Consider the following 24253-nt stretch of genomic DNA (forward strand, 5'->3'; position numbering starts at 1 on the left):
TAAGTTCTGTTCTATTTGCCATGTATTTCATTGTGATAATCTTTGTTTTCATATTGAGTTACTTGATTAGGGAAGCATGAGTAGTTTTTTTTTCTTATGAAAAGAAGAAAATGTGTTTTGAGATCACTTGGTTTGTTTCGTTAGAAATTTGAATTGTGAAGCACTTATGATATGCACAATCAAAATAATGGGTCAGTTTTAATATTTGGCTAACTTATGATATGCACAAATTTATCAGTTGCTGGAGTTGCTTCTTGAACATGGTTTTTTTGTATAAACAATGTTTCCTTTTTAAAATGATAAGAACTAGAAATGCTAATCTCTTTTCTTTCAACATCACTTAATTTGTAAGTTGGTTAAAATGAATTATGGAAAACTTCAGAATATTGACACCATGACAGTGTCTTTTATTGTGCTTTTAGTTTCTTTGGAGATTGGACTGCGTGATATTAATGCCAAGTCAATTTGAAATAACTTTTAATCTTAACTCTCTTTAGACAGGAAAATTTATTTAGTGTTCATCAACAATGGCCAGATGGGATGCAATCCTATCTCTTCCAGTACAAAACCCTCCCACATTGGAGATTTCTGCTATTGATCTAGTGTGGTCAAAAGTGGAAGGTTGGTGTGATAAGTTAGATAGAGTTGCTCTAATCCCTTTTGCTAGAGTTGATGATTTTGTGCGGGGTGAATCTAATAATCAAGATTGTCCAACAAGATTTCATGTCGAAGCAAGGCGCAAACGGCCTCCATCAAAGCCAAAGGTTGATGGCATACTAGAGTATATTCTGTAAGTTGTAAATGTCTTTATTTAGTATGTCTTATTTGTTGCTCTTGCTTCTTGTATCCCATTGCAATCTAGATTTTTATACCATCTCAATGTAGGTATTGGTGTTCCTTTGGTCCTGATGACCACAGAAAAGGTGGCATTGTACGACCAAGTAGGACTACGTATGTCCCAAAGAAGAAAAATGCTGGTCGACCAAATACTAAGAGAGGTTGCACCTGTCACTTCATTGTGAAACAACTTGTAGCCAAACCTTCAGTTGCTCTTATCATATATAATGATGATAAGCATGTGGATAAAAAGGGTTTACCATGCCATGGTCCGCAGGACAAAAAGGCGGCTGGAACACGTGCTATGTTTGCCCCGTATATCTCAGAAGATCTCCGACTTCGGGTTTTATCTCTTCTGCATGTTGGTGTCTCTGTGGAGACCATTATGCAAAGACACAATGAATCAGTTGAGAAGCAAGGTGGTCCATCTAACCGTGATGACCTTTTGACCCACCGCTATGTTCGACGACAAGAGAGGGCAATCCGTCGTTCTACATATGAGCTAGATGCTGATGATGTTGTTAGTTTCAGCATGTGGGTCGAAAATCACCAAAGTAATGTTTTCTTCTATGAAGGTTTCTCTGATTCAGATCCATTCACTCTGGGCATTCAAACTGAGTGGCAACTGCAACAAATGATTAGATTTGGAAATCGTGGTCTGCTTGCCTCAGATTCAAGATTTGGTACAAACAAATTAAAGGTCTGATGCTTTATTTTTCCTTGCTTTTAAGTAACCAGAAACATATGTATACATTTAGTTTCTTTGAAACTAACACCAGACACATTTGCAATTACTTCCAGTATCACATTCACAGTCTTCTGGTGTTCAACTCTGACAAGAAGGCCATTCCAGTGGCTTGGATAATATCACCAAGGTGTTCAAGTATTGATGCACATGGATGGATGAGGGCTCTTTTCAATAGAGTTCATACAAAAGATCCTACTTGGAAGTTGGCTGGCTTCATACTAGATGATCCACTTTATGATGTCCCATCAATCAGGTTGGTTTAATTTATCTGTGAAGTTAATATTCTTTCAACTTGAATGAAATTTTGAAGAACATTACGAACTTTACTTGTCTTTCAAGATTGCAATGTTGGAAATAGGATAATTTCGTAAAGAGCTTACAAAATATGAATCATTTGAATATAATTATCCCTGATAAATTGGTTACATTACATTGTAATGTGCCGGATGTTTTGAATAAGAAGCTTATTGCTTCAGTTTATCTAGTAACTGCTTCCCATGCTTTACTTGTTCTCAAACCTATCCTTTCATTATCTTTTCCTTAGTTTTTCATAAAGGGTAATTATTTTAAAATTTGAACTTAAGTTGTAGTACTAAGCATAAAGGACGAGTGGGGTGGATTGAAAATATAGTTGAGTTCTAAATCTTGGTCATAAGGTGTGCTTGTTTTTAGTAACCCACATCACTAAATGGACTTATTGTCAACAGCCCAAGTAGCTAATAGGCTTAGGCTTAAGTCTGGAAAAGTGTTTCAAGAGGTGTTTGGCTGAAAGGGAAAGGACAAGCATGTGGGGGAGAGTACTGGTCAGTTAGACACCTAGCAGAGAGAATTGTGTGTAAGGCGAAGTTCTGTTACGGGAGGAAGTATGGTATACTTGTTAGCAAAAGGTTTTTCTTTGTGACAGCAGAGTGGAGTGACTCTGTGTGAAGCTTTGGCTTGGGATCATCCATTTTCTTTTATCATTTCCATTGTCATACCTGAATGGTACCGTACACATTCATATATATATATATGTGTGTGTGTGTGTGTGAAGGAAATCACTTAAGTGAAAATAGTTCTCATATCAAAGTTTTCAGAACAATAAGTCTGATCCATACAACCATAATGGATGGTTAGGATTAAAAGAATAAAAGTTAGTTAAGGGTCACATGATCACTTAGGAATAGTATTGTACACATTCATATATATATATATATAGGAAATCAGTTAAGTGAAAATAGTTCTCATATCTAAATTGTCAGAACAATAAGTATGATCCATACAACCATACATGGAGGGTTAGGATTAAAAGAATAAAAGTTAGTTAATGGTCACATGATCACTTACAAAAGCCACGTGTATTTTATCTTTAAAGTTTGACCATTCAATTAAGATCCAGTGAACCATTTTAATTATTTTCATTTCTCTGGAACAATTGACTTGCTTCTTATATGTATATATGTATATCGACTTTGTATTTATAAGCATGCTGATAACCTGTTGAAATGTGATCTTTCTATATCTTTATTTGCAGGGATGTTTTTCAGTGTTCCGTATTGATAAGTTTCTGGAGGGTTCGTCATTTATGGCATAAAAGAATAGTGAAGTGTTCCGAAACTGATATGCAAATAAAGATATCCAAACGGCTTGGATGGATAGTGGATAATATATGCCGCCATCAAGGAACAGTGTCACTCTTTGACGATTTCATTGAAGACTTCATTGATGAAACTGATTTCATGGACTATTTCAAGGCCACCTGGTATCCTAGAATAGGTTAGTAAATATCTATCTAGATAGTGGATTGTGTTTTTTCCTTGTGAAGTTGGGAGATAATAGTTGACCCACAACCAATTATCAATTGCTTGTTTTTTTATTACCCCTATTCCCTTAAGGTCTGTTTACGAGTTGAGTTTTGGAGGAGAAGGAAGGAAAATGGAAGAATTAGGCCTTGTTTGGGAGACCTATTTTGAAGAAGAAGGGAAGGAAGGGGAGGGCTTAGGAGGAGCTTCCCTTGTTTGGGAGTTTAGTTAGAGAAGGGGAGGGTTTTGGAGAATTTTTAAAAGCCTCCAAATCCCTCATTATACTATTTTTTGGTGTTCCCCCAAATTGGGTTTTTTTTGGGAGGAAACCAAGGTTAAAGACATAATTATCCTTACTAATATTTTCTAATTACTTTTGTGCCCTTTTGTTGTACATTATATAATACATAACATATTATTGATATTTTAAAGGGAGAGTAAAATGATATTTTTGTATTATATTAACCCTCCTCCATTCACCTCCTATCTAAATTCCATACTTTCAAACAAGGAAGGGGTTTACTTGAAATTGCCTTCCATTCTCCTTCCCTTCCCCCCTCCTCACCCTCTCATCCCTCTCCGTCCCTTCCCTCCCCTCCTAACTCCTAAACAAAGCCTTAAGATCCATGAAATACACTGGTGAGATAGTTCCAAAGTCTTCGTTTTAACTTCATTTCCCATCCAAAACTCAACTCACAAATAAACCCTAAAAAGGAAGTAAAGTTCATTTCAAAATGGATGACAATTTCATTTAGCAATTTTCTTATGATTTATTAAAATTATTATTTTAATTTTTAATTTAAAGAAAAACTTAGTCCTTTCAGTTGCTTTTGATGATAAACATAAACTCATATTATCATTTCTAAAAAATTTATTCATAATTTATTAAGAATATTAATCTTGAGACTTTTTAGTCATCTGTAGACACTTAAATCTATTTGAAATACACATAATATATCACATTAATCCCTCCAACTATCAACTACTGTTACCAATATACTGTCCTGATGAATAGTTCTATTCACCAATTTAATTTGTTTTTGTTGGGTATGTAATTTTAAATTTAACTATAACTAACCACTTCCAGAACTACCTAATTTTACTAGTAGTTACGAGTGCAACATGTGGTGTTCAAGGTTTGATCCGACTAGTTGTAATGTCTTTGGTTGGTGTGCTCTTATTAGCTGGTCAGAACCTCTAAATATATTTGTGACTTTTGCTTTTACTTCTGTACTTAAAAGTATAATATTTGCTGGACATTTCTTGAGAATTTGTCTGCCGATTAGCTATAAAATCTGACTGTAACCATTTCCAAAACTACTTAACTTTACTAGTAGAATGTATAGGTGCAAGATGTGGTGTTCAAGGTTTGATCCCACTAGTTGTAACGTCTTTGATTGGTGATACTGTTATTGGCTGGGCAAAACCTCTAAATATTATGAACGTATTTAATTAGTTGTGACTTTTGCTGTTACTTCTGTACTTAAAAGTATAGTATTTGCAGAATATTTCTTGAAAATTTGTCTGCTGATTTAATGTCTCAGGTTTAAGGATATATCATATTGGTTTTCGGGAACATCTTTATATTTGTGATATGAGGTTGATTATGTGTTACATAAATTGGACTTATGGTGTCCCTTTGATGCAGGAGCATGGACCGATGCACTTAAAACTCTGCCTCTTGCTAGCCTGGAGACTTGTGCAGCAATAGAATTTTACCACAGCCAACTGAAGATCAGGTTATTGAATGAGAAAGACAGCAGTGTTTATCAGCGTGCGGATTGGTTGGTAGACAGGCTGGGCACTAAAGTCCATTCATATTTCTGGCTTGATGAATACTTAGGAAAGGACGATTTTGCACGATATTGGAAAAATGAATGGATGAGTGGTTTAACATCATGGCGCAAAGCACTCAAGATCCCAGAAACTGACGTCTTAATGGAAGATGGATGTGCCAAGGTTACTGACCAGAATGATCGAGATAAAGCTTATGTTGTCTGGAATCCTGGTTCGATGTTGAGCATTTGTAACTGTAGTTGGGCACAAGATGGCAACCTTTGTGAGCATATCCTGAAAGCTATTAGTATCTGTCGAAAGAGAGGGTCCATTCTATCATCTATCAGTTTATTTCAGTATCGCCAAACACTAAAGAACATGCTTCATTGCCCACCTTATGATTCTTTAATTCGTGATCATGCTATGTCGTTGGCGGTGTCTGTTCAGAAACAGTTAAATACCCTACTCGATAAAGAAAGTGTCCAGACCGATGTGGAACCTAATGAGAAACAGATCATTATTAATATCCCCCAGGAGACATCCAGGATAGTTTCGGCTAAACATGATCAGAATTTAGTTAGCGAGAGGCATGTCAACTCTGAAATTTTGTCTCGTAAAGGTGATGGTTGTGAGGATGGAATTGAATCTCCTGGACATGCAGTGGGTGGTATCGCTTATCATGACAGCAGTAGAAATCATGTTCCATCCGAAACTGCTGGAGAGGACAGTTTACCTGCTGACATGGATGTCGATGAGACTGTTTCAAATAATGCATTCCTAGAAAGCAAAGAGAGAGCTTTGCTTACTATAGGAAATGAAATTTCAGCTACCAAAAATGTTTTGTTAGACGACAAGATCGAAGAAGATACTTCAGATAAAGGTCACAAAGATTATGTTATGGATGTGGATCCCCTACCTGTATATATTGCCTCATCAACAACTGAGACTATGATGCATTGTGAGACACATCAGAACAGTGTTAATGGTGTTATGTCTTGCTCAAAAGATGCTGATAGCCACATGACTGATAGTCCGGCTGTTGAGGAACTCGCACGCATTACGAATGAAAGTTCAGGTATTAGAAAAGAGGATATGAATTTGGGAACAAATACATAAAAATAATGCATGAACCAAAACATAGATGACAATTACATATAGTTGTCAATAAAGATATCCATCCTTCAATCTTTACATGAATACATGTTCAGATAATCCTAAACAAGGACATGCCATATTGAGGTTTTTAGCAACACTGAGGCTGTCATTGGCATTGATGTTGGTCACAAAACTTTATCAGAATAAATGGCTGATGCAACTGTACCAAGTGTGATACTAAATCAACAGATAAACCTTCTTGCATCCCTATATTGGTACTTTTCATCATATTCTTTTCTTGTGTACAAATTCACTAGTGGTTACTCAATGAAATTATTTTTTCTTCAGTTTTTCATTAGGGAATAACAATTTTTGTGCTAATTAGGTAGGATACTTTTCTTATACCTTAATTTCCCTTGTAAATAAGAAGCTTACTTCCATTCTAGGGAGTTCACATTAAATTGATCAGTATACTTTGATCCTTCATGGATATGAGAAATATTCATCTGGGTTGCTTCTTTTTTGGTTCTATTTGTAAACCATTATTGTAGTTATATGATAAGTAGTATTTAACAAAATTTTATGTGTAGTTTACACATTCTAAACTGTAGTAAGATTGTAGTTTATCAATTTCTTTCTCACATTGAATGCCAAACAAGTTTCTGAATAGAAGATGAGGATTTTGAGGAGTTGTGCTGTGGGTGGGGGGAGTCTATGACACACTTATCTGCATATTCATAAATTTTGTTAATAAATATTTTATATAGTTTTCCTACTTTGAGATATCATATAATCTATTTTTTTATATTTCATAATTAGTTTTAGTTTGTTGAACTGTATTGACAAAAATTATATATTGATTATTATAAAATATATATATTAAACTTAAAAATTCGATATGAATATTCACAAATATGTGAGTATAGATAGACATGAGTAAGCACTACTTATCAACCCTACTTTGCTCCATTAACATAACATTAAATTATAGTCATGTTGAGTAGTTATGTGCAAATAGATATGGATATAGACATGAGCGAAAACTACTAGTCAATTTTACCCTGACTCTCAAATATATTTATCAGTGACATTGTTATAGAAATATTTCATACCATCATATTCCTTTTAAGGTTGAGAGTGATCATAGATGAGATTGTGAGTGATTAGGTTTGGTTGTGAGGTTTGTTGATGAATAGGAGAATATGTTGAATAAGATGACTGAGATGTTAAATAACATTATGAAAATAAGTGTGGTGTTGGTTTAGAGGGTGATTTTGGTGTTGGCCATTATGAAAATGAATGTAAAGTTGATTGAGGTTGGGAGTTGTGATGAGAATAATGATGATAATAAGTGTCATATGATGAATAAAATGGTAATGGTGGCTGATTGTAAATATAAGGTGGGCAATATATGATGACTTTGGAGGCATGAGTTAAAAGGTGGGCAATATAAGATGATAGAATGTTATTAGCACTCTACCAAAAAAATATTATAGAAATATTTTACTCTTAAGAAGATGGATAAACTAGAAGTTAAAACATTTCATTAAAAAATTAAGATGATGATGATCGTACAAGTTTCATCATCTTACAACATAAGAATATTTTAGAAATACTAATATAATATCAATCTTTAATGAAACCTAACTAATCAACTACCATATTTTATTTTATCTTATTCTTTTTCTAATAAATCTCATAACAAACATCCCAATAAACATTCTATTGACAACACTTTTAAGTGTATACTAATATAGTCTACTCATTAATTCTTAATAATGGACATCCTATCTCAAAATAAAGATCTCTAAACAACACCCTCAAAATGCAACACTTTCCTAGACTCCAACATAAGAAGCAATCAAAAAAGCAATAGGAGAATATTAAGTCACATCCAAAAAGTGATTCCATTGCAAACCAAAAAGAGCATTGAAAACATGACGAGCAGTCCAACAGGTCAATAAATTGGCCAATAGAGCATGACTTGGGCTCATAAGGTTCAAACCACAACCCAAAGATCATGACCGATCATATCCAGCCTATATGCTCTAGGATAGACCTACCAGATTGAGTAACATTTGATACGCCTATCCTAGAGCATATTCATCCTTGCACATCTTTCCCATCAATAATAAAGATCAACCAGCATCAACAACTGTGTTTTACCGAAACAATAAATAAATCAACAATTTCTTGATGGGAATGACAATATACATAAATAATATGACTTATAAAGATAATGATTCCATGAATCGATAACTTCTATTTTGTCACATTGGGCCAAGATATTGTGGACAGGGAATTACATGTCCAATAAGTTATGGACCAGTCACTAACCTAAGCAATAGAACAAGGCAACTCAAGGTCCAATATTTCATGGATAGGCTGTCACAAAGGATGCAACCAACACCTTGGTAGAAAGAGTAAACTACCCAAGACATAAACCGAAGAGCAACAACTAAAGTGCTCAATTAGATATTAGTTTTCAAGAAACTGCATCATCAACATCTTAGTGACATCTTCTTCATTAGCATCATATGCCTAACCAAGAGTCTTTCCCGTATCACAAGTATTAAATGAGTTTCTTTTGGAAGTACATGAATTTGACTTCTTAGGATCAATTTAGAAAAATTAGTTGAAAAGGTGAGTCAATCTTAAAAATGGTTAGAAATATTTTTGTTTTTATTTGAAAAGTTTATTTTGTTTTTAGTTGAAAAGTTTAAATATGAAATATGTCATGATTTTAGTAGTTTGAGGAGATAATTTATTTCTCGATACTAAAAGATACTTTGTTCTCATAAAACAATATTATACTCTTATTTTTAATTAAATGTTTGTCTACAAGTTGGCTTGTAAAAGAGACTCTGAATGTATATTACCCCATCGAATGAGCTTATGATAAGTTTCCTTAATGTATGATCATCCTTCTTTCTATGAATAAGTAAGGATGGAAACATCTGTATTTGACCTATAATAGGCTAGACCAGATCATATTTTTTTATAAACATTTCAGTCTCATGTTCTTTAAAAAATCTATTTAGCTTAACATGTTAGACTTATGTCATGTAAAATGCCCATTAAAACTAACAAACTAACTTATCTAATTATATTATATAATAATATTCATATTAAACTATTTTAGTATAAATAATATGATTATTTATGTAAATTTAATATAAAAATGTATATGTAAATATAATTTAATTTGATGGACCTAGTTAAATAGGCATATTTGTCTATTTAAATATAGATATTGTGACATATTTCAAAAAAATTATAGTACAATAAATATTTAAATAGACAAATAAGTCACATAGTTTTCTTTAAACATGTAAACATGCTAGGTCGATGCTCTTATATGCTATGCAAACTCAGTTTGTTGAAGGCAAAACTTAACCTATTTACACTTTTATAAGTAAGAAACTAACGTATTTCGAGATCTCAAATCCCTTTTAAGGCAAAGCTTAGTATTCATCCACAATAAACGTTATCAATTTGGGATGAACAATTACACACAAGTGTCTAATGGTGTAAAGTCTTATTTCATCATATAATCAAAAGATCAATATGCAATAATGTAAGAGTTTTTCATACTATTAGTTCCTTATTTATTTTTAATCATTATACATCCTTAAATAAAAAATAAAAAAATCAATGATAGATGTATATAAATTTTTACACTTAATACATATATATTACATTGATATTAAATCATAAATAAAAAATGAAAGGGATCCATTAAGATACACAAAGTTGTAGGGTTGGAAATGGTATAATACTAGTATAGAATACTTGAAGTAAGAGCCCGCGAAGAGACTCAAGAAGGAAGCTAATCTCCGATTGAAAGAAGATGAAATTTTGCAGTGAATGGTTCATACCCATTTCCCCTCTCTCTTTCACTTTACTCTTCACTAATATTCTAATACACATTTCCCATTTTTCTTTGAATATTTTAATTTATATAATTTTGTTTTTGTGGGTTTTAGCAACAACATTCTGTACCCTAAGGAGGACAAGGAGCACAGAATTCTCCTCTACGGTTGCCGCAACTGCGATCATGAGGCGCGTTCTACTATTACCACATTTTACCCTTTATTTATTTTATTTACTCTGTATTTTTTCGTTTCATGTTTGCGTTGAGTTTGGAATGGAAAGGGAAGACTTCTTAGTTATCTCACCACTGTATTTCATGACGACTCTCAAGCCTTCCATTTCATTTCCCTCAAAAACTCAACTCGTTAAGTGTTGAAGTTGCACATATTTGAGTAAAGAACCATTTATAATGACTTGAACCAGTGGTGGATTTATAGGATACAGGAATGGGGACACGTTGCTTTGGGTGGGTCAAATTGTGTTAGATTATGACAGATAAGTGACATGCGTGCAATTTTGTATGATCGGGCAAAAAATATTAAATCGGGATAATATACATAAAAATAAAATTTCCGGGGTGAATTTTATTATGAATAAAAAATATTTTTGAATTTGATGCAGTCCGATGCTGTTTCATGCTGTTCGGTATGACTCAAATGCAGTCCTATGCTGCAAAACCATTATGATTTGGCGTCACACTGCAATTGCAGTGTGATTCAGTTGCAGCGGTCATCACAACCGCAATATTGTGACCCCATCAGGTTATGATGCCCACAGTTCAAAACAATGCCTGACATTAACATGGCTCCGCCACTGAGTCGTCTTGAGCAAATGTCCCCTGTTAGCTAGATTTTTGCATGGAGTTAGCGATGTTTGGAATAACTTCTTTTGGATTTTGAGCACAACTTATGAAAATAACTTCTGATCTCTCTATAAGCATTTGTCCACTTATTTCAATAAGCTTATCTGATAAGCTAATGAAATTAAGTTATTTTTAGTTTATTTAAAATAAATCGTTGAATAAGCTATTAATAAACCTTTTTAAAAAATGGTGTCATTAGATCCAATTATTCTAAATGTTATCAAAGCCTATCATGATGTTGGACCACCTATGGATGCAATATTCATGTTTTAGATGTCTAGTTCTGGGCATGATGAGCTGCATAGATTCTTTTTAAAAGGCCTCCAACTCTCGGAACTTGGAAGCATCTGGTGACTTCGTTTATTGGTTATTCTAATCATATGGAGATTCAATCATTCAACTTTAGTTAGAATTGTTAGTTGGCTACCATTTGCACACTCTGATTTTTAAGTTTTAACAGAATAGAGATTTATCATTTTATTTACTAGACAACTTGTTTTCCTTTTCCCTACTGATTTTATGTATTAATGGCATTTGTTTAGTTTTCACTCTCAGTTGACTTCTGTTTACTGCATAATCTGATTTCCACATGGGATTGTTCTGTTACTATTATATTCTAACTTCACAGTTCACATAAAATGCATTGCTGTATTGTGTTATTGTATATTCCAGTCATGCCAAAAGCAAATTGAGTACTGTTGACTAATGGTGTTTCTTTTGATATATCATATCTTTTGGGGAAGGTGACTTGGTTCGGTTGGTTAAATCTCTTGCCATTGTTCCAAAGGCTTAAAATCTCCCTTTAAATAATTATTCACTTGGTTAAATCTATTGCCATTGTTTCAAGGGCCTAAAATCTGTCCTTTATTAATTATTCAGTCTTCTCTCTGTTTTCCTCCAACCTTATTGTAGTAACTCAACCTGTCACCTGTGCGGAAATTTTGAACTTCAACTGCATAGCTGGCCTTACTTTCGTTTTGTGCTGTGGTAGTGTGGTCAGTGGTGTAATCAGATTTTGTTTTGCCTAAGTATTTTAACATTTAAAATATATAATAGGCAAGTACAGAAAATCTTATACATTTGATCAAGGTCGTAAATTGTGGTTGTAGCCACAATAATGCGATTTTGGTCGTCTGCACAACTGTGTGGTGACTGCATTTCCCTGCCAGTGTCCACAATTATAGTAAATGTCACGGTGACCACAACTGCAATTTAATACCATGCATTTGATTCATGTTTTTGCAAGAGCACATTGTCACTCATCCTTTTACTATTAGAAGCTATTGCGAGGGGCCAATTCCAGTTTTGAAGCCATTAGTTAAGTTGACCAGTTATTTATTTTTGTTCAGGAGGTTGCTGATAATAACATTGTGTATCGAAATAAGATACATCATTCTGATGGTGAGCGCACTCAAGGATTACAGAATGTAGCTGCAGATCCGACTCTTCCACGCACCAAGTCTGTTCGCTGTGCTCAATGCAATCATGGAGAAGCTGTTTTCTACCAGGTTAACTCCCTATTTTAACTACTGAATTTTGCATTTTAGAATTATTTTTATGTGTGTGAATAAACGGGCAATTCCGCACTTAAAGGATTCCTGTCTTCTTCTGTGAGAGTGGAAATAAGGGAATAGTGAATGAGATGGAGAGTGATTAGGATGTGAAGTCATGAATTTAATTTTACCATACAACACAAAATTCTTAACTATTTTAGGTTAGTAATAGTCTTTTCTATATTTTTCCCTTTTTTATTTTTGTTAGAGATGCAATAAGGCCATTCATCAGGTTTCACCTAATAGCTTAAAATGTTTTGGAATTTCAAATAGAGTAATGATATGTCCTCATACAAAATCAGCTTACACACAATAAAGTGACACGTGTCACCTGTAAATCAATCATTAATAAACAAAATACTACCTTGTGGCACATATTAACTTCTTATAATGAAGGGGGGTTTGTAGGAGGATATATCATTACTCTGTATGAAGCGAGATTGATGAAATAGTGCTTATTCCTCGCCTAACCTCTTATTTGCAATTTTTAGTAAAACTTCAGTCCATATTTTAGTAGGGAATGTTCTGAAGTGTTTGAATATATGTAGGGGACGGCCCCAGGGGAAGAAGGTATGGCACTCTTTTTTGTTTGCTGCAACCCAAACTGTGGCAACCGGTGGAGAGATTAGGACTGATACCTTGCTAAAATCAAGGTTCAACATTGTGAAACTCAACATGTTAATTCCTTCACTCATGAATAGTATAGAGAATGTGTTGTTATATAAATCTCTGCTGATCTGAGGAAATTAATACTGAAGTAGTTGTGCTAGCTTTTTAAACTCTCCGAATCATATGAATATTGCTGCAGTTAATGGTCAAATCCCTTAGTGTTTTTGGGTGATAAAATGAGTTAGCATTGCATTTAATTACCTATGAAGACCAACAAGGACTTGGTCCAATAGTGTATGGCCCTGCTGGCCCCCCAGGTATCGTACAAGGCAAAGGGTCAGTGTTTGATTTCTGATAACGACACTTGTTAAGAGTAGTATGACACATCTCAAAATAGATTTGTTCTTTACCTAAGGGGAGGGGATATCGTTAGTTAACAAATTTTTTTAGCAATGAAGGATATGTATGAAGGGGCAACTGATAGTGTTTAGACCTATGTTGCACAGGTATAGGTTCCTCAACTCAAGTCCCATGTGTTTTACTACCATTTGTTTTTCTTCACCCCTTATTCTATACACCCTACTGCTTTCCTTCTTCAATTTGCTACTTTCCTCGTGCGAACCACTTTGTCACTTTGTTGACCAGAGCATCTATCTTGTTGTGTTCCATTTTCTCCCTCATTTGGTGTTACTCTAGTGGAATTGTCATCCTCAGCCACTACAATACACAGTTCAATGTTCAAATTATTTACAGCAGTGCTACATGCTCCATCTTTTATCAGCATTGGAGATACTGTATCATGCTTTTATCGACTTTCATGATCCCTTGAACTTTATGCTCCATCTTTCATTAGCACTGGATATACTGTGGCAGCTGTATCTTGAGCAGTCATGTGAACAGTAACTGTTGATTTGACCCATCTTCATCCCTGCATGTAGGATGCTTGGAAAGGAATGTTGTCCAGTACCCCAATATAAGAGAGAGATTACATAGAGTGGTGGCAAACTTAGCCTAGCTGAGTTCCTTCTCAATGTCTGATGTGAGTCATTTGGGTGATCAGGGATCTGATCACACACCATTGCTTCTTGTCCTATCCCCAACTCAAGTCAAGGTTAAAAAGAGATTTATGTTTTATGATAGATGGGCTGAAAATGCAGAGATTGCAATTATTGTGGCTGAAACCTAGCAAAACACATTCCAATTTAATTCCAAGCTTAAAGGTGCAGGCACAGGATAGTTAGTTACTGAGATTACAAGTAATCACAGTAACTGTCTGACCTGGCGGCTCCTACTCTTACCTCACATGATATGAAAAAGCCTTCACAACAGAAATTAGAGACATGTAAATGATCTCTCCAAGCTAATACTAACCCTCCAGCTCTAACAAGAGGGTCAAGCACCCAAACATTGTGCCAACTACACTTCTTGAGTAAGGCTTTTACTCTTTTTTTGGAGTTCTTTATTTCTGCAATGAATAACACCTCCGGGGAATAGGACTTACAGATCCCTCAAGGTCGCCGACTGTCAGGGGATTCCCGGTACCTTAACAGTTCGAGAACGAAGTCTTCATTGAACCCATTTTTGGGTGGGATCCTCCACCAGATTCTATTGGCTATCTATTTGCATGAATCAGGGGCGTTTAGCAAAAACTTCATCCAGCTACATGAAGTCCAGCCTGCACTTTCCTTAGGAAGTTCTTCAGTATTTCCTGATTGTTCTCTTTTGTTATTTGCTTCCGGTTCACTCCAGCTAGTGCTTTCCATTTCCTTTTTTTGCTTTTGGGTAATGAATTTCTTCTGGTCCCAGTCTTTTTCATTTGTTTTTGTAGCAGCAGTTTGGTTCTGTGTCCCTAGCCAGAGTTTGGTTTAGGGACCATGCTTAGAATAAACAACCCCATTCTTTCACTTAAGTCTGAGTTTGTTATGCTACCCAATGTGAGACTTCTAATATTACCGCCCACTTTAAGGACCGACGTCTGTGGTGACTTTCACTCTATGGACACTAACCTGATGATAGAGCTTTATTTTTTGGTGGTTTCACTCACCTATTTATATTTGATAATATACCTTAATCTAGCTTATAGATAGCCCTTTCAATGACAAAAATCTCAATGAAAACACCAATTGTTAGGACTTCAACACACGAGGAGAGATCAACCAAAAAGATTAGTCTATTAGGTGGGAGAGTCTCATAACTTAAGCACCATATTGAATTTTCTATGCTACCCATTTGGGACTCGTAACACAATTCCAGCAATTCTTCCCATTGAGAATTGGAGATTTAGGTTGAAGACCACAATGTTTGTTGCCTCCTTTTCATAGCCCACCTTTGTCTTGATATCTCCTGCATTCATCACTAGCCTTTTTGATCCCCTTTTGTTTCCACCACTACTGCATCATATGATCAGAGATATCTATGAATTAGACTCCAACTTTGCTTTGGGTGTTTCATGGTGAAGGAGAAAGGGAGGTAGAGTGGTCACAAGGGCCATTGATTCATGGTAGTGTAACCTTCCTAATGCAAGTTCTGATGCTTTGGACACTACTATGGGCCTTTATATCATCATACTAAATAATACTAATGAAATTTCTTATAAAGGTTGTTTGCGAGTTGAGTTTTGAATTTTGAAGGGAAAAGAAGATTTGATAGTCATGAAATACACTTGTGTGATGACTCTGAAGTTGTGATGACTCCGAAGTCATGTATTTTCATTAATCTCTCCAAAATCCAACTCGCAAACAAACCCTTAGGATCACATTGACTAGCAAAATTAACAATTGAAGTATGTCTTGGAATTGAGTCCTGACATATTTCTATTTTTTTGGCAGTTCACTTGAAATTAGCATCACATTTTCCATATACAATTTCATAGACTTACTTTATAACTACTCCTTTTTCATCTTTGAGCGTTCTGGTTGTTATTTGCTGGTTCATCTTTTTCCAAAGTCATGGTTCATCTTCATCTTTTTTCTCTATCCTTAATATTTACTTTGATCACCTTCCTCTTCAATTATTTTTGCATTATTACCATCTATGGAGAAAGAGAAATCTTACAAGAATAAGGATAAGGACAAGTCATATATTAAATGGACTAATAAGGATATGGGTCATGTCCTAACAATTGTTCTTCTGGAACAACATAAAATGGAAAATCATGGACCTAATAGATGTGAAACACTTGCATACGTTACTCTATAAACAACATAAGAGAAAAATGCAATATTTTAATCAATATGTATAACATCTTATCTCATCTTAAAACATGACATTGTTCTATCATTGGGAGCATGATTGGTAGTAGTTGCATGGATTGGGACTGCACCTGTAACATGGTGATGGTTGATGATCCAATTTGGGAAGAGTATGCAGAGGTATTATTAATTTAAATTTGGTTTCCCGTTTTTTTAAATATTCTAAATATGTATTATGAAATTGTTGTTACTTGATATATTTTTAGGAGCCTTTATGTTATTCAACTGAATCTACATGTGTGGTTAAGCAACCAAATATGTTAGAGAAAGAAAAATGGCTTAGTTGACTCCATTCAAACTGCTTTGATACAGCAATCAGTAAAACTTATAAAACTTATAATTAATCGAATCAACTTGACATTCGTTTGAAACTTAATTCATTATTTAGATCGATAAACTCATTTCATGAAGTAAACGAGTTAAACCTGAATTAAAAATTAAGTTTATTAAATAAATAAAACCAAACTTTAGTCAAATACAGTTCACATCGTTAGATTACTTATATATATTAAATAAATAATTATCATTCAAATTGATGAATTGAACCATATAAGCTAATGAATTAAACTAATCAGTTCACAAATTCTTGGCAAACCAAATCAGCTCGAGATGGTGAGTCGCATCCAATATTTGATGAACTTTAACCGAACCGAATTTAAGTTTGAAACATAGCTTATTTTAAATTCGAGTCAAGTTTCGAACCTAAATTTTTTTTTATCGAGTTGAGCTCTAGTTTAATTCAATTCATTTCCAACTAAATTTTAATTCCAACTATAATTTCAAACTGCAATTCAATTTCCACAAGCCAAATTACACTGAATATGAAATAGACTAAACATTCATAAAGAGAAGAGGCATAATAACCACATAATTTTATTGGAAACTAGTAGAGACATCTTAGTCCAGTTTCAATTATGGTAAAACATGATACATGTATTAGAGAAGATTATATATCCTGCTATGCATAAGATTTTACTTATTATATGTTCTAGTGGAAGAATCAAAGCCACCAAAGATGATGGATCCATTACCATTGCCCTTTGTGTAACCAGTGTTGTTTATAAGACCTCTCAGGTTCTGTGTGCCTGTGTTGTTAAACGCGGCTGGAGGCTTCGTAGCGTTGCGCCGAGGAGCAACAGCACCATGGTTGGGAGGTTGCGTAGCGTTGCGCCTAGGAGCAACAACACCATGGTTGGGATAGTTTCTCGATTGTGTCTCCATTGTATCATCTTCGTCATCATCATCATCATCATCAAACATGCCAAGGAGATGCAAAAGAGAATTTGACATTGTTAGTTTTGAGCTAAATATGAAGCTAGTGTTGTGGCTTAAGCTAATTTAGATTGATTTGGAAAGTCTAGCTATTATGCTTTTATATGATGGGTGAAGAATATTGTGGTAGTAGCTTGCACAACAAGTAATATTTAATTTTATTCTAATTGGTTTACCAAAAAAGTAAAGATGTCTTCATGCATAGTGACATAATTTTCATTTCACAATATTCTTAGGTGTTTTAAATTGCGTTTGTGTTTATGTTGCATTTATTGCACGTATGAGAAAATATGATTCGTGCGGTTGCAAGTCTCACATCATGATGTCATTTTTTTTTTTGAATTATAATATTGCAGCTGTAATTATGATTGTATAATATAATTTAAAACATTGACGTTTGCCAATTTTTGTCTCTATTTTATAAGGTGCCCCAATGTCAAGTGGCGGCAGAACTATTCCTAACAATTGTGAAATGAAAATTAGACATTGGAAGGGTAAATAGGTACAAGAAAAGTATACACTGAAAATCTTGAATGTTTAAAAAAATCACTATATATAATTAACCATTAAAGCCAACAAATAGTTTGGGATGACCATGGCATAAGCAGGTCATACCCAATGGATGTTAATAAAGATCCAGACTTGTACGAGTTAATAATTTTCACAACGAGTCAGGTTTGAGTTTATGTTTTTGGACTTATATGTAATTTGAGAACATAGATTTTTAGACGCTCTACTAAACAGGGAAGGTATGAGTTATAGAGTAATCCTAACCTACAATTTCTAGATATATGTAGTAATGTAACTATAATATTATGTTTATTATAATTATAATATTATATTATTAATCTATAATTGCAATATAATTATAATCCAATATTGCCAAATATTAATGTTAAGTTGTTAATCAATAACTATGATGTTATGTTGAATAACAATTCTGGCTAAATAAATTATCCATCATAATGTTGAAGTAATGACATATTTGCTTAAGTAAAATGATTTCTATTTAATTGACAATTTAAAATTGTATATTCATGTTTGAATTATATTTTATATTTGTCCCTTTTGATTGCTTAAAATAACATATAAAATTATTAGAAATTTGAGGATAACCCATAATTATTATTTTTAATATTACGTCAACATCATGTAGGCCAAAATCCGAATAAGAACAAGTGTATCTAAATAGCATACTACTCAGACACATCATAACCAATTGGCATCCCTACTCATAAGTGCACCTTGTAGATATACATGAATGAATAAAACATGCAATATTATTATTCAGACATCTAAAGCTATGTTGATAAGGGGAATCAATGCAAAGGTTATATAAAGTCGTCAATCAATTTCAATCATATTCCTTTGCATGTTGTTAGAATACGATAATCTACAAAGATAATGATAGTTCTATTATTTCAATGTCACAAATTGATAACTTTTCTTGTTAAATCTTTTTCTATATTTCACTTACTTAATTTGTTATTTTATATACACATATCTCACAACATCAAGGGGAAGAATAATAGTTATATTATTTTAATTATTACACGGCGTGTTGCTTTCAACTCTTGTCCATTATCTTTGATTTTTAACGTTTTTCTACTTATAATAGTTATATTACAAAATAGATACTATAACAAAAGCTAAAAGATTGATAAAGAAGATAACAAACTAAATGATATGAATCAGATCAGAACAATATAAACACTTGATGGGATAAGAGCATCAAGACAATGGGTGAAAGAGTTTTGTAAAGAGTTTGATGGAATCATAATTTGGTGACATTGTAGGTAAGTTTAAAGATCCATTAATCAGTCTTTTGTTTATCCACTCTTCTTGTGCCACATAATTTCACTTTTTTTGTAAGCCCTTATTTCATAAAAATCCAAAACAGTTAAATATAAAATGAAAATGGTAATTATTATATCTAGAAAAATTGTATTCATCACTTAAAATGCCAATTTGTAATAAGATGCTGAAGCCAGTTTTCAAGGAATTTTTTTTGATAAGATGTGTAAGTTCTCTATATTCTATGTGATTGTTAAGACCTCGATTTACAAGGAGCATATTCAAGACATGAACATAGTATTCTAGTAAGTGGGGAAGCATAACATTTTCCTTAACTATTCTAATTAATGTGCTTTTAAGGTTTAGCTTAGCAACTTCTTGGGATTTATACTAACTTACTAAAATGAAGTAAATCCACTTTTTAGTGAAGTACCTTCCACTTTTCCTGTTGTAGAAGAAAATTAACCACTTATAATTTGACCATACAATTCGCAGAATTTTTCACTAGTTGAAGATTATATTAGTCTCCCATCTGGTCGTAGCTCATTTAGAGCATGGCCATACTATGCAAAATGAATGAGTTAGATAAATTTTTGTTAAGGTTCATCTCAAAATTATTTTAAGAATATATGAGTAAACTAACATGTATTTAAATCATTTCCGAGGTAATGAGGTATGCGATTTGAAACTTACTTCTTAATATGCCTCATCCACAAAAGTCTGTTAGACCAGTCTAAGAGTTACTTTTGACCATGACTAAATGATATCTTTTGGCCCATGACAACCATAAAGAAGTTGGGCTATGACTCTGATGTAGGAAAAAACTTTAATATAGACCTTCATGGTGGTCGTAGCTCACTATGATCATAGATATAACCAAGATATTTCATGTCTAGAATATAGATAAAACTAGAATGAAAACGTACCTTAATATATTCATTGAAAATATGGTGAATGAACTTTATATCATCCTTCTTCATCATGTATCCATCAAAGTTCATTTCCTTTGTCCATGTATGCAAATTCATGTTGATAGTAGAACATGTAGGTTATTTGGTCTTCCAATTGTAGACCACCCTTAGCCTTAGTTTCTCCTCTAATAGGATGAAGAAAATAACTTATGTTGTGGTTCATATTGTTTAATAATATGTGGTATCTACAATTAAGGACGAAGACCCCTATTTATAAGACAAATATTTCCTTTCATTAAGGGTCATGCATTTTCAAGTTTCTTATTTCTTATTTTTGCCCATCATAAAAATAGAAATAAAACTTTAGGTATCTACACAATAATTTCCATGATAATTATGTCTATAAACATATACCTTACTTGAAGTAGATCACTTTAGTATGACTACTTAAAATAATGACCCTAAACACATTTAAACACTACACGTGTGACCCAAAATTCCTTACAATCTCTCACTGGTCACATATGTAATTTTACAAATTGTGTTAGATTTTATGAGTTAAAAAATATGTCATTATAAACCTTAGAGATATCCTTATCTCGTCCATTAATTATATTAATATATAGAACCAAAGTGATTTTCATTATATCAATCATAACTAAACTAATCAATGATCACTAATATTAACACAACTAAATGATATTAGATCAATCATGAAATGTGCAACATGAAGGTGATCTATACATGTCAATTTTAAACTGGTCCTCCTTTACTTGAGTGAGATCTCATAAATAAATTTCAGAGTGAAAATAAACCATAAATATGTTTCCATGATAATTATGTTTATAACCATATACCTTACTTGAAGTAGATCACTTTAGTATGACTACTTAAAATAATGACCCTAAACACATTTAAACACTATATGTGTGACCCAAAATTCCTTACATATGATGTTATGTTACGGTTCTATATCAAAACCAATTGACAATGAAAGAAGTAATCCAACAAGTATTTAATCATTCCCGACATAATGATTTAGGTGACGTCACTAGCGGACCTTGACCATAATTTTAGGGGGTGCAGAGCCATGATTTATACGTAAACAATATATGAAATCACTATAATAATATATAAATTTTAAATGTAAAATAAAAAATTAGAAATAATAAATATGACATTTTTAAGGTGAAAAACAAATAAAGTTTAAGTAAAAGAGCTTTTATATACGAGGTGGAGGAGGGGAAGAGACCTCATGATATTGAAGAGGATGAAATCTCATAAAACATGAGGTGAGGGATTTGAAGAAAATAATAATATTTAGTGTCCACAAAATTACATAGAAGTGTTGTTCTTTAGATTTGTTGTTGACATTTGGAGGTATACCCAAAAAGTTATATACCATAACTTATAAAAAATGTGAGGGAGGCATGAGCCTTACCTGTCCATCATACAAGGTCTAATAGTGGGTGAAGTGTACTTACTTGTCACCAATTTTCAATTAGATTATAATGATTGGGTAAAATCACCATCAATCATTCATAATACAATCCATCAATTACCCATTTAATAAAAGCCATTTAATCCATCCATTTAAGTATTTTTAATGGATCGATATCCATCACATTCATTAACTAATCTATTATCAATATAACAAAAAAAAAGATATTCTTACCACATCATCATGAATATATATCAGTCTCTTGATCAATTTTTTCCTTCCAAAATAGGTCTATATGCTTATAATGAACCCTCATATACTGTATAGATCTTTATATTATAAAAAAAAATGAAAGATGACATTAGATAGTGGAAGATTTAATTTGGTTTGAAAATTTTGGAATTAGGGTTCCATCATCAAACTCTTCTTTTTCTTCTCTTATCTTCATTCTTTTTTTTGGGGTTCATCATCAAACACTTCGTGTTCTCCCCTATCTTCATTGCTTTTTTTCTTTATTACCCTTTTCTATCTCCCCCATTTCATTCTTTGTGTCCCTTAGTTCCTGTTTCCCTATTGTTTTTTTTGCATTGTTTAGGTTGATGTTATTCAAAGTCATTTTTTTTGATTTTTTACTACCTTTTGGTGGACATGTGCTAATTGTTGGTTCATTGTGAAACATGTGTGTATATTAATGTTCTATATCACTCCTATCATTACCATTTTTTCATTGTTTAGGTTGTTGTTAAACTAACCCATTTTTTCTCTCCTACCTTAGCCATTTAAGTTGCATGTTTCATAAACATGAATCTTTTCATTCTCTATATGTTTAATCTTTAATCTTTTCTTGCAGCGTGCTAAGGTTGCTAAAGAAGTTGTTTTAGGTATTTATTGTTTTACTATTTTACCTACCCAAAAATGTTTATCATCACAAATAAATGTGAGATGTTTTCAAATCATAACTTGGTAGATAAGTTTATTGAATTAGAAAGCTATTGATTCTTCGCAACTGATGTATTTACTATTTCTTCAAGTGTCAACTTTGCTGTGGTTTTGAAGGATGAACATCTAGATATTGATGTTAGAAATTCTTGATGATTGGTGAAATATCAATCATAAGATCTTGAATCTCATGATTCTCACACATATATAAAACAAGGATACAATATCATACCTAAATCCATGTTATTTGACCTACTCATTTGATATACCTTTTAGAGAGAGTTTTGGTATGATGATCTTCCTCAACCAAATCCTGAATTCCTTTTGGGACCTTCGTTTTCTCTCTAATGGGAGAGGTGAAAACTATTTGTGAGTTGGTGTCTTGAAGACCATAACCGATCATTATGCGTTAACTTATAGGGTTCTTATTATCCCCTATAGGTCAGTCATCTGGGTATCTACTCATTAAGCTCATATTCGTTATCTGTTTCAAAAGTCTTATGAATTGTCAATAATTAGATTACTTGTTTTGTGACCCCAAAATAAATAGCTAATATAATTGTATTAAATATATGATGTCACCTTAATTAGAAATTATGAATTTCTAACAATCTCCCACTTGAGCTTCATATTTTTCCTGAAATGATTATATCGCATATTCTTTAGGCGTGCATCCATATGCTATTTATATTTAGACTTCTCCTTAGTATAATTTGGTCCATCTCATATATCAACTATGGAACCACCGCGACCTTCATCACGTTCAAACATGACTCAACCACGATGATCACCATATTAATATACTTAATGACATAGATAAAATATGGATAAGTGACATGAAAATTTCATGCAATATGATCTCAAACAAGTCTATTTCCATCTGGTCATTCTTTATTCTTTAGTGAGATCAATCCAAAGTCTTTAATTGCAACATAATAGTTACAATACTCAAGTTCAAAGTAGAACAATAAACCATCAACTTTATTATGCATAAAACTATATATAACGTCCAAAGTAAGTCATAAAACATATAGACTCCCATTGAACTAAGGTATCATAAGGAGCAATACTCATATGAGCAATATGCTCATGAAAAACTTTAGATATCAAACCCTTACTCAGTGGATCAACTTGCATAAAATTTGTCCCTATATGTTCTATGAAAATTTGTCTATTTTGAACAGGTTCTTTAACAACCAGAAACTTGATGTCAATAAATTTTGACTTTGTAGAACTCCTATTATTGTTGGAGTAAAGAATCACGAACTTATTGTCAAAATAAATTCTCATTGGTCTTTCAATATCATCAACCACATGTAAGTCAATGACAAAATTATGCAACCATATGCCATGATCTGACGTCTCAAAACAAACCATGAACTCCAACACCATGGTTGTAGGAGCTATGAGCGTCAGTTTAGCAGACTTCCTAGAGATAGAACCTCCAACCAACATAAATACATGCCTAGAGGTGGAGTGTCTATTGTCTAGACATCCAACATAATCAGAGT

General features: G+C 33.2%; 3 protein-coding genes across 3 annotated transcripts; 2 read left to right on the top strand and 1 right to left on the bottom strand.

The window, feature by feature from the left end:
* The first annotated feature begins 471 nt into the window (after nt 1–471).
* LOC109337424 lies at nt 472–6768 on the top strand. The gene is made up of 5 exons (XM_019574404.1): nt 472–790; nt 886–1537; nt 1639–1838; nt 3099–3340; nt 5015–6768. Exons 1-5 carry the CDS (start codon nt 528–530, stop codon nt 6256–6258), a joined length of 2601 nt encoding a protein of 866 aa, XP_019429949.1. The 5' UTR covers nt 472–527; the 3' UTR covers nt 6259–6768.
* Nucleotides 6769–10006: 3238 nt separating this feature from the next.
* On the top strand, nt 10007–13386 carry LOC109337420 (DNA-directed RNA polymerases II, IV and V subunit 9B-like). The gene is made up of 4 exons (XM_019574399.1): nt 10007–10107; nt 10224–10299; nt 12322–12480; nt 13074–13386. The coding sequence occupies exons 1-4, from the start codon at nt 10088–10090 to the stop codon at nt 13152–13154; spliced, it is 336 nt and encodes a 111-aa protein (XP_019429944.1). The 5' UTR covers nt 10007–10087; the 3' UTR covers nt 13155–13386.
* Nucleotides 13387–17197: 3811 nt separating this feature from the next.
* On the bottom strand, nt 17198–17733 carry LOC109337421. The gene has a single exon (XM_019574400.1). The coding sequence runs from the start codon at nt 17673–17675 to the stop codon at nt 17358–17360; it is 318 nt and encodes a 105-aa protein (XP_019429945.1). The 5' UTR covers nt 17676–17733; the 3' UTR covers nt 17198–17357.
* Between the last annotated feature and the right edge of the window lie 6520 nt (nt 17734–24253).

This window comes from Lupinus angustifolius, unplaced genomic scaffold, assembly GCF_001865875.1.
Source record: "Lupinus angustifolius cultivar Tanjil unplaced genomic scaffold, LupAngTanjil_v1.0 Scaffold_6_36, whole genome shotgun sequence".
In the NCBI taxonomy this organism is placed as follows: domain Eukaryota; kingdom Viridiplantae; phylum Streptophyta; class Magnoliopsida; order Fabales; family Fabaceae; genus Lupinus; species Lupinus angustifolius.

Excerpts from the sequence above, each read along its gene's own strand:
- LOC109337424 (XM_019574404.1), top strand. The coding sequence starts at position 528 with ATGGCCAGATGGGATGCAATCCTATCTCTTCCAGTACAAAACCCTCCC. Across the intron at positions 791-885 it reads GGCATACTAGAGTATATTCT|GTATTGGTGTTCCTTTGGTC; the intron begins GTAAGTTGTAAA and ends ATCTCAATGTAG. Across the intron at positions 1,839-3,098 it reads TATGATGTCCCATCAATCAG|GGATGTTTTTCAGTGTTCCG; the intron begins GTTGGTTTAATT and ends CTTTATTTGCAG.
- LOC109337420 (XM_019574399.1), top strand. The coding sequence starts at position 10,088 with ATGAAATTTTGCAGTGAATG. Across the intron at positions 10,300-12,321 it reads GCCGCAACTGCGATCATGAG|GAGGTTGCTGATAATAACAT; the intron begins GCGCGTTCTACT and ends ATTTTTGTTCAG. Across the intron at positions 12,481-13,073 it reads GAGAAGCTGTTTTCTACCAG|GGGACGGCCCCAGGGGAAGA; the intron begins GTTAACTCCCTA and ends GAATATATGTAG.
- LOC109337421 (XM_019574400.1), bottom strand. The coding sequence starts at position 17,675 with ATGTCAAATTCTCTTTTGCATCTCCTTGGCATGTTTGATGATGATGAT.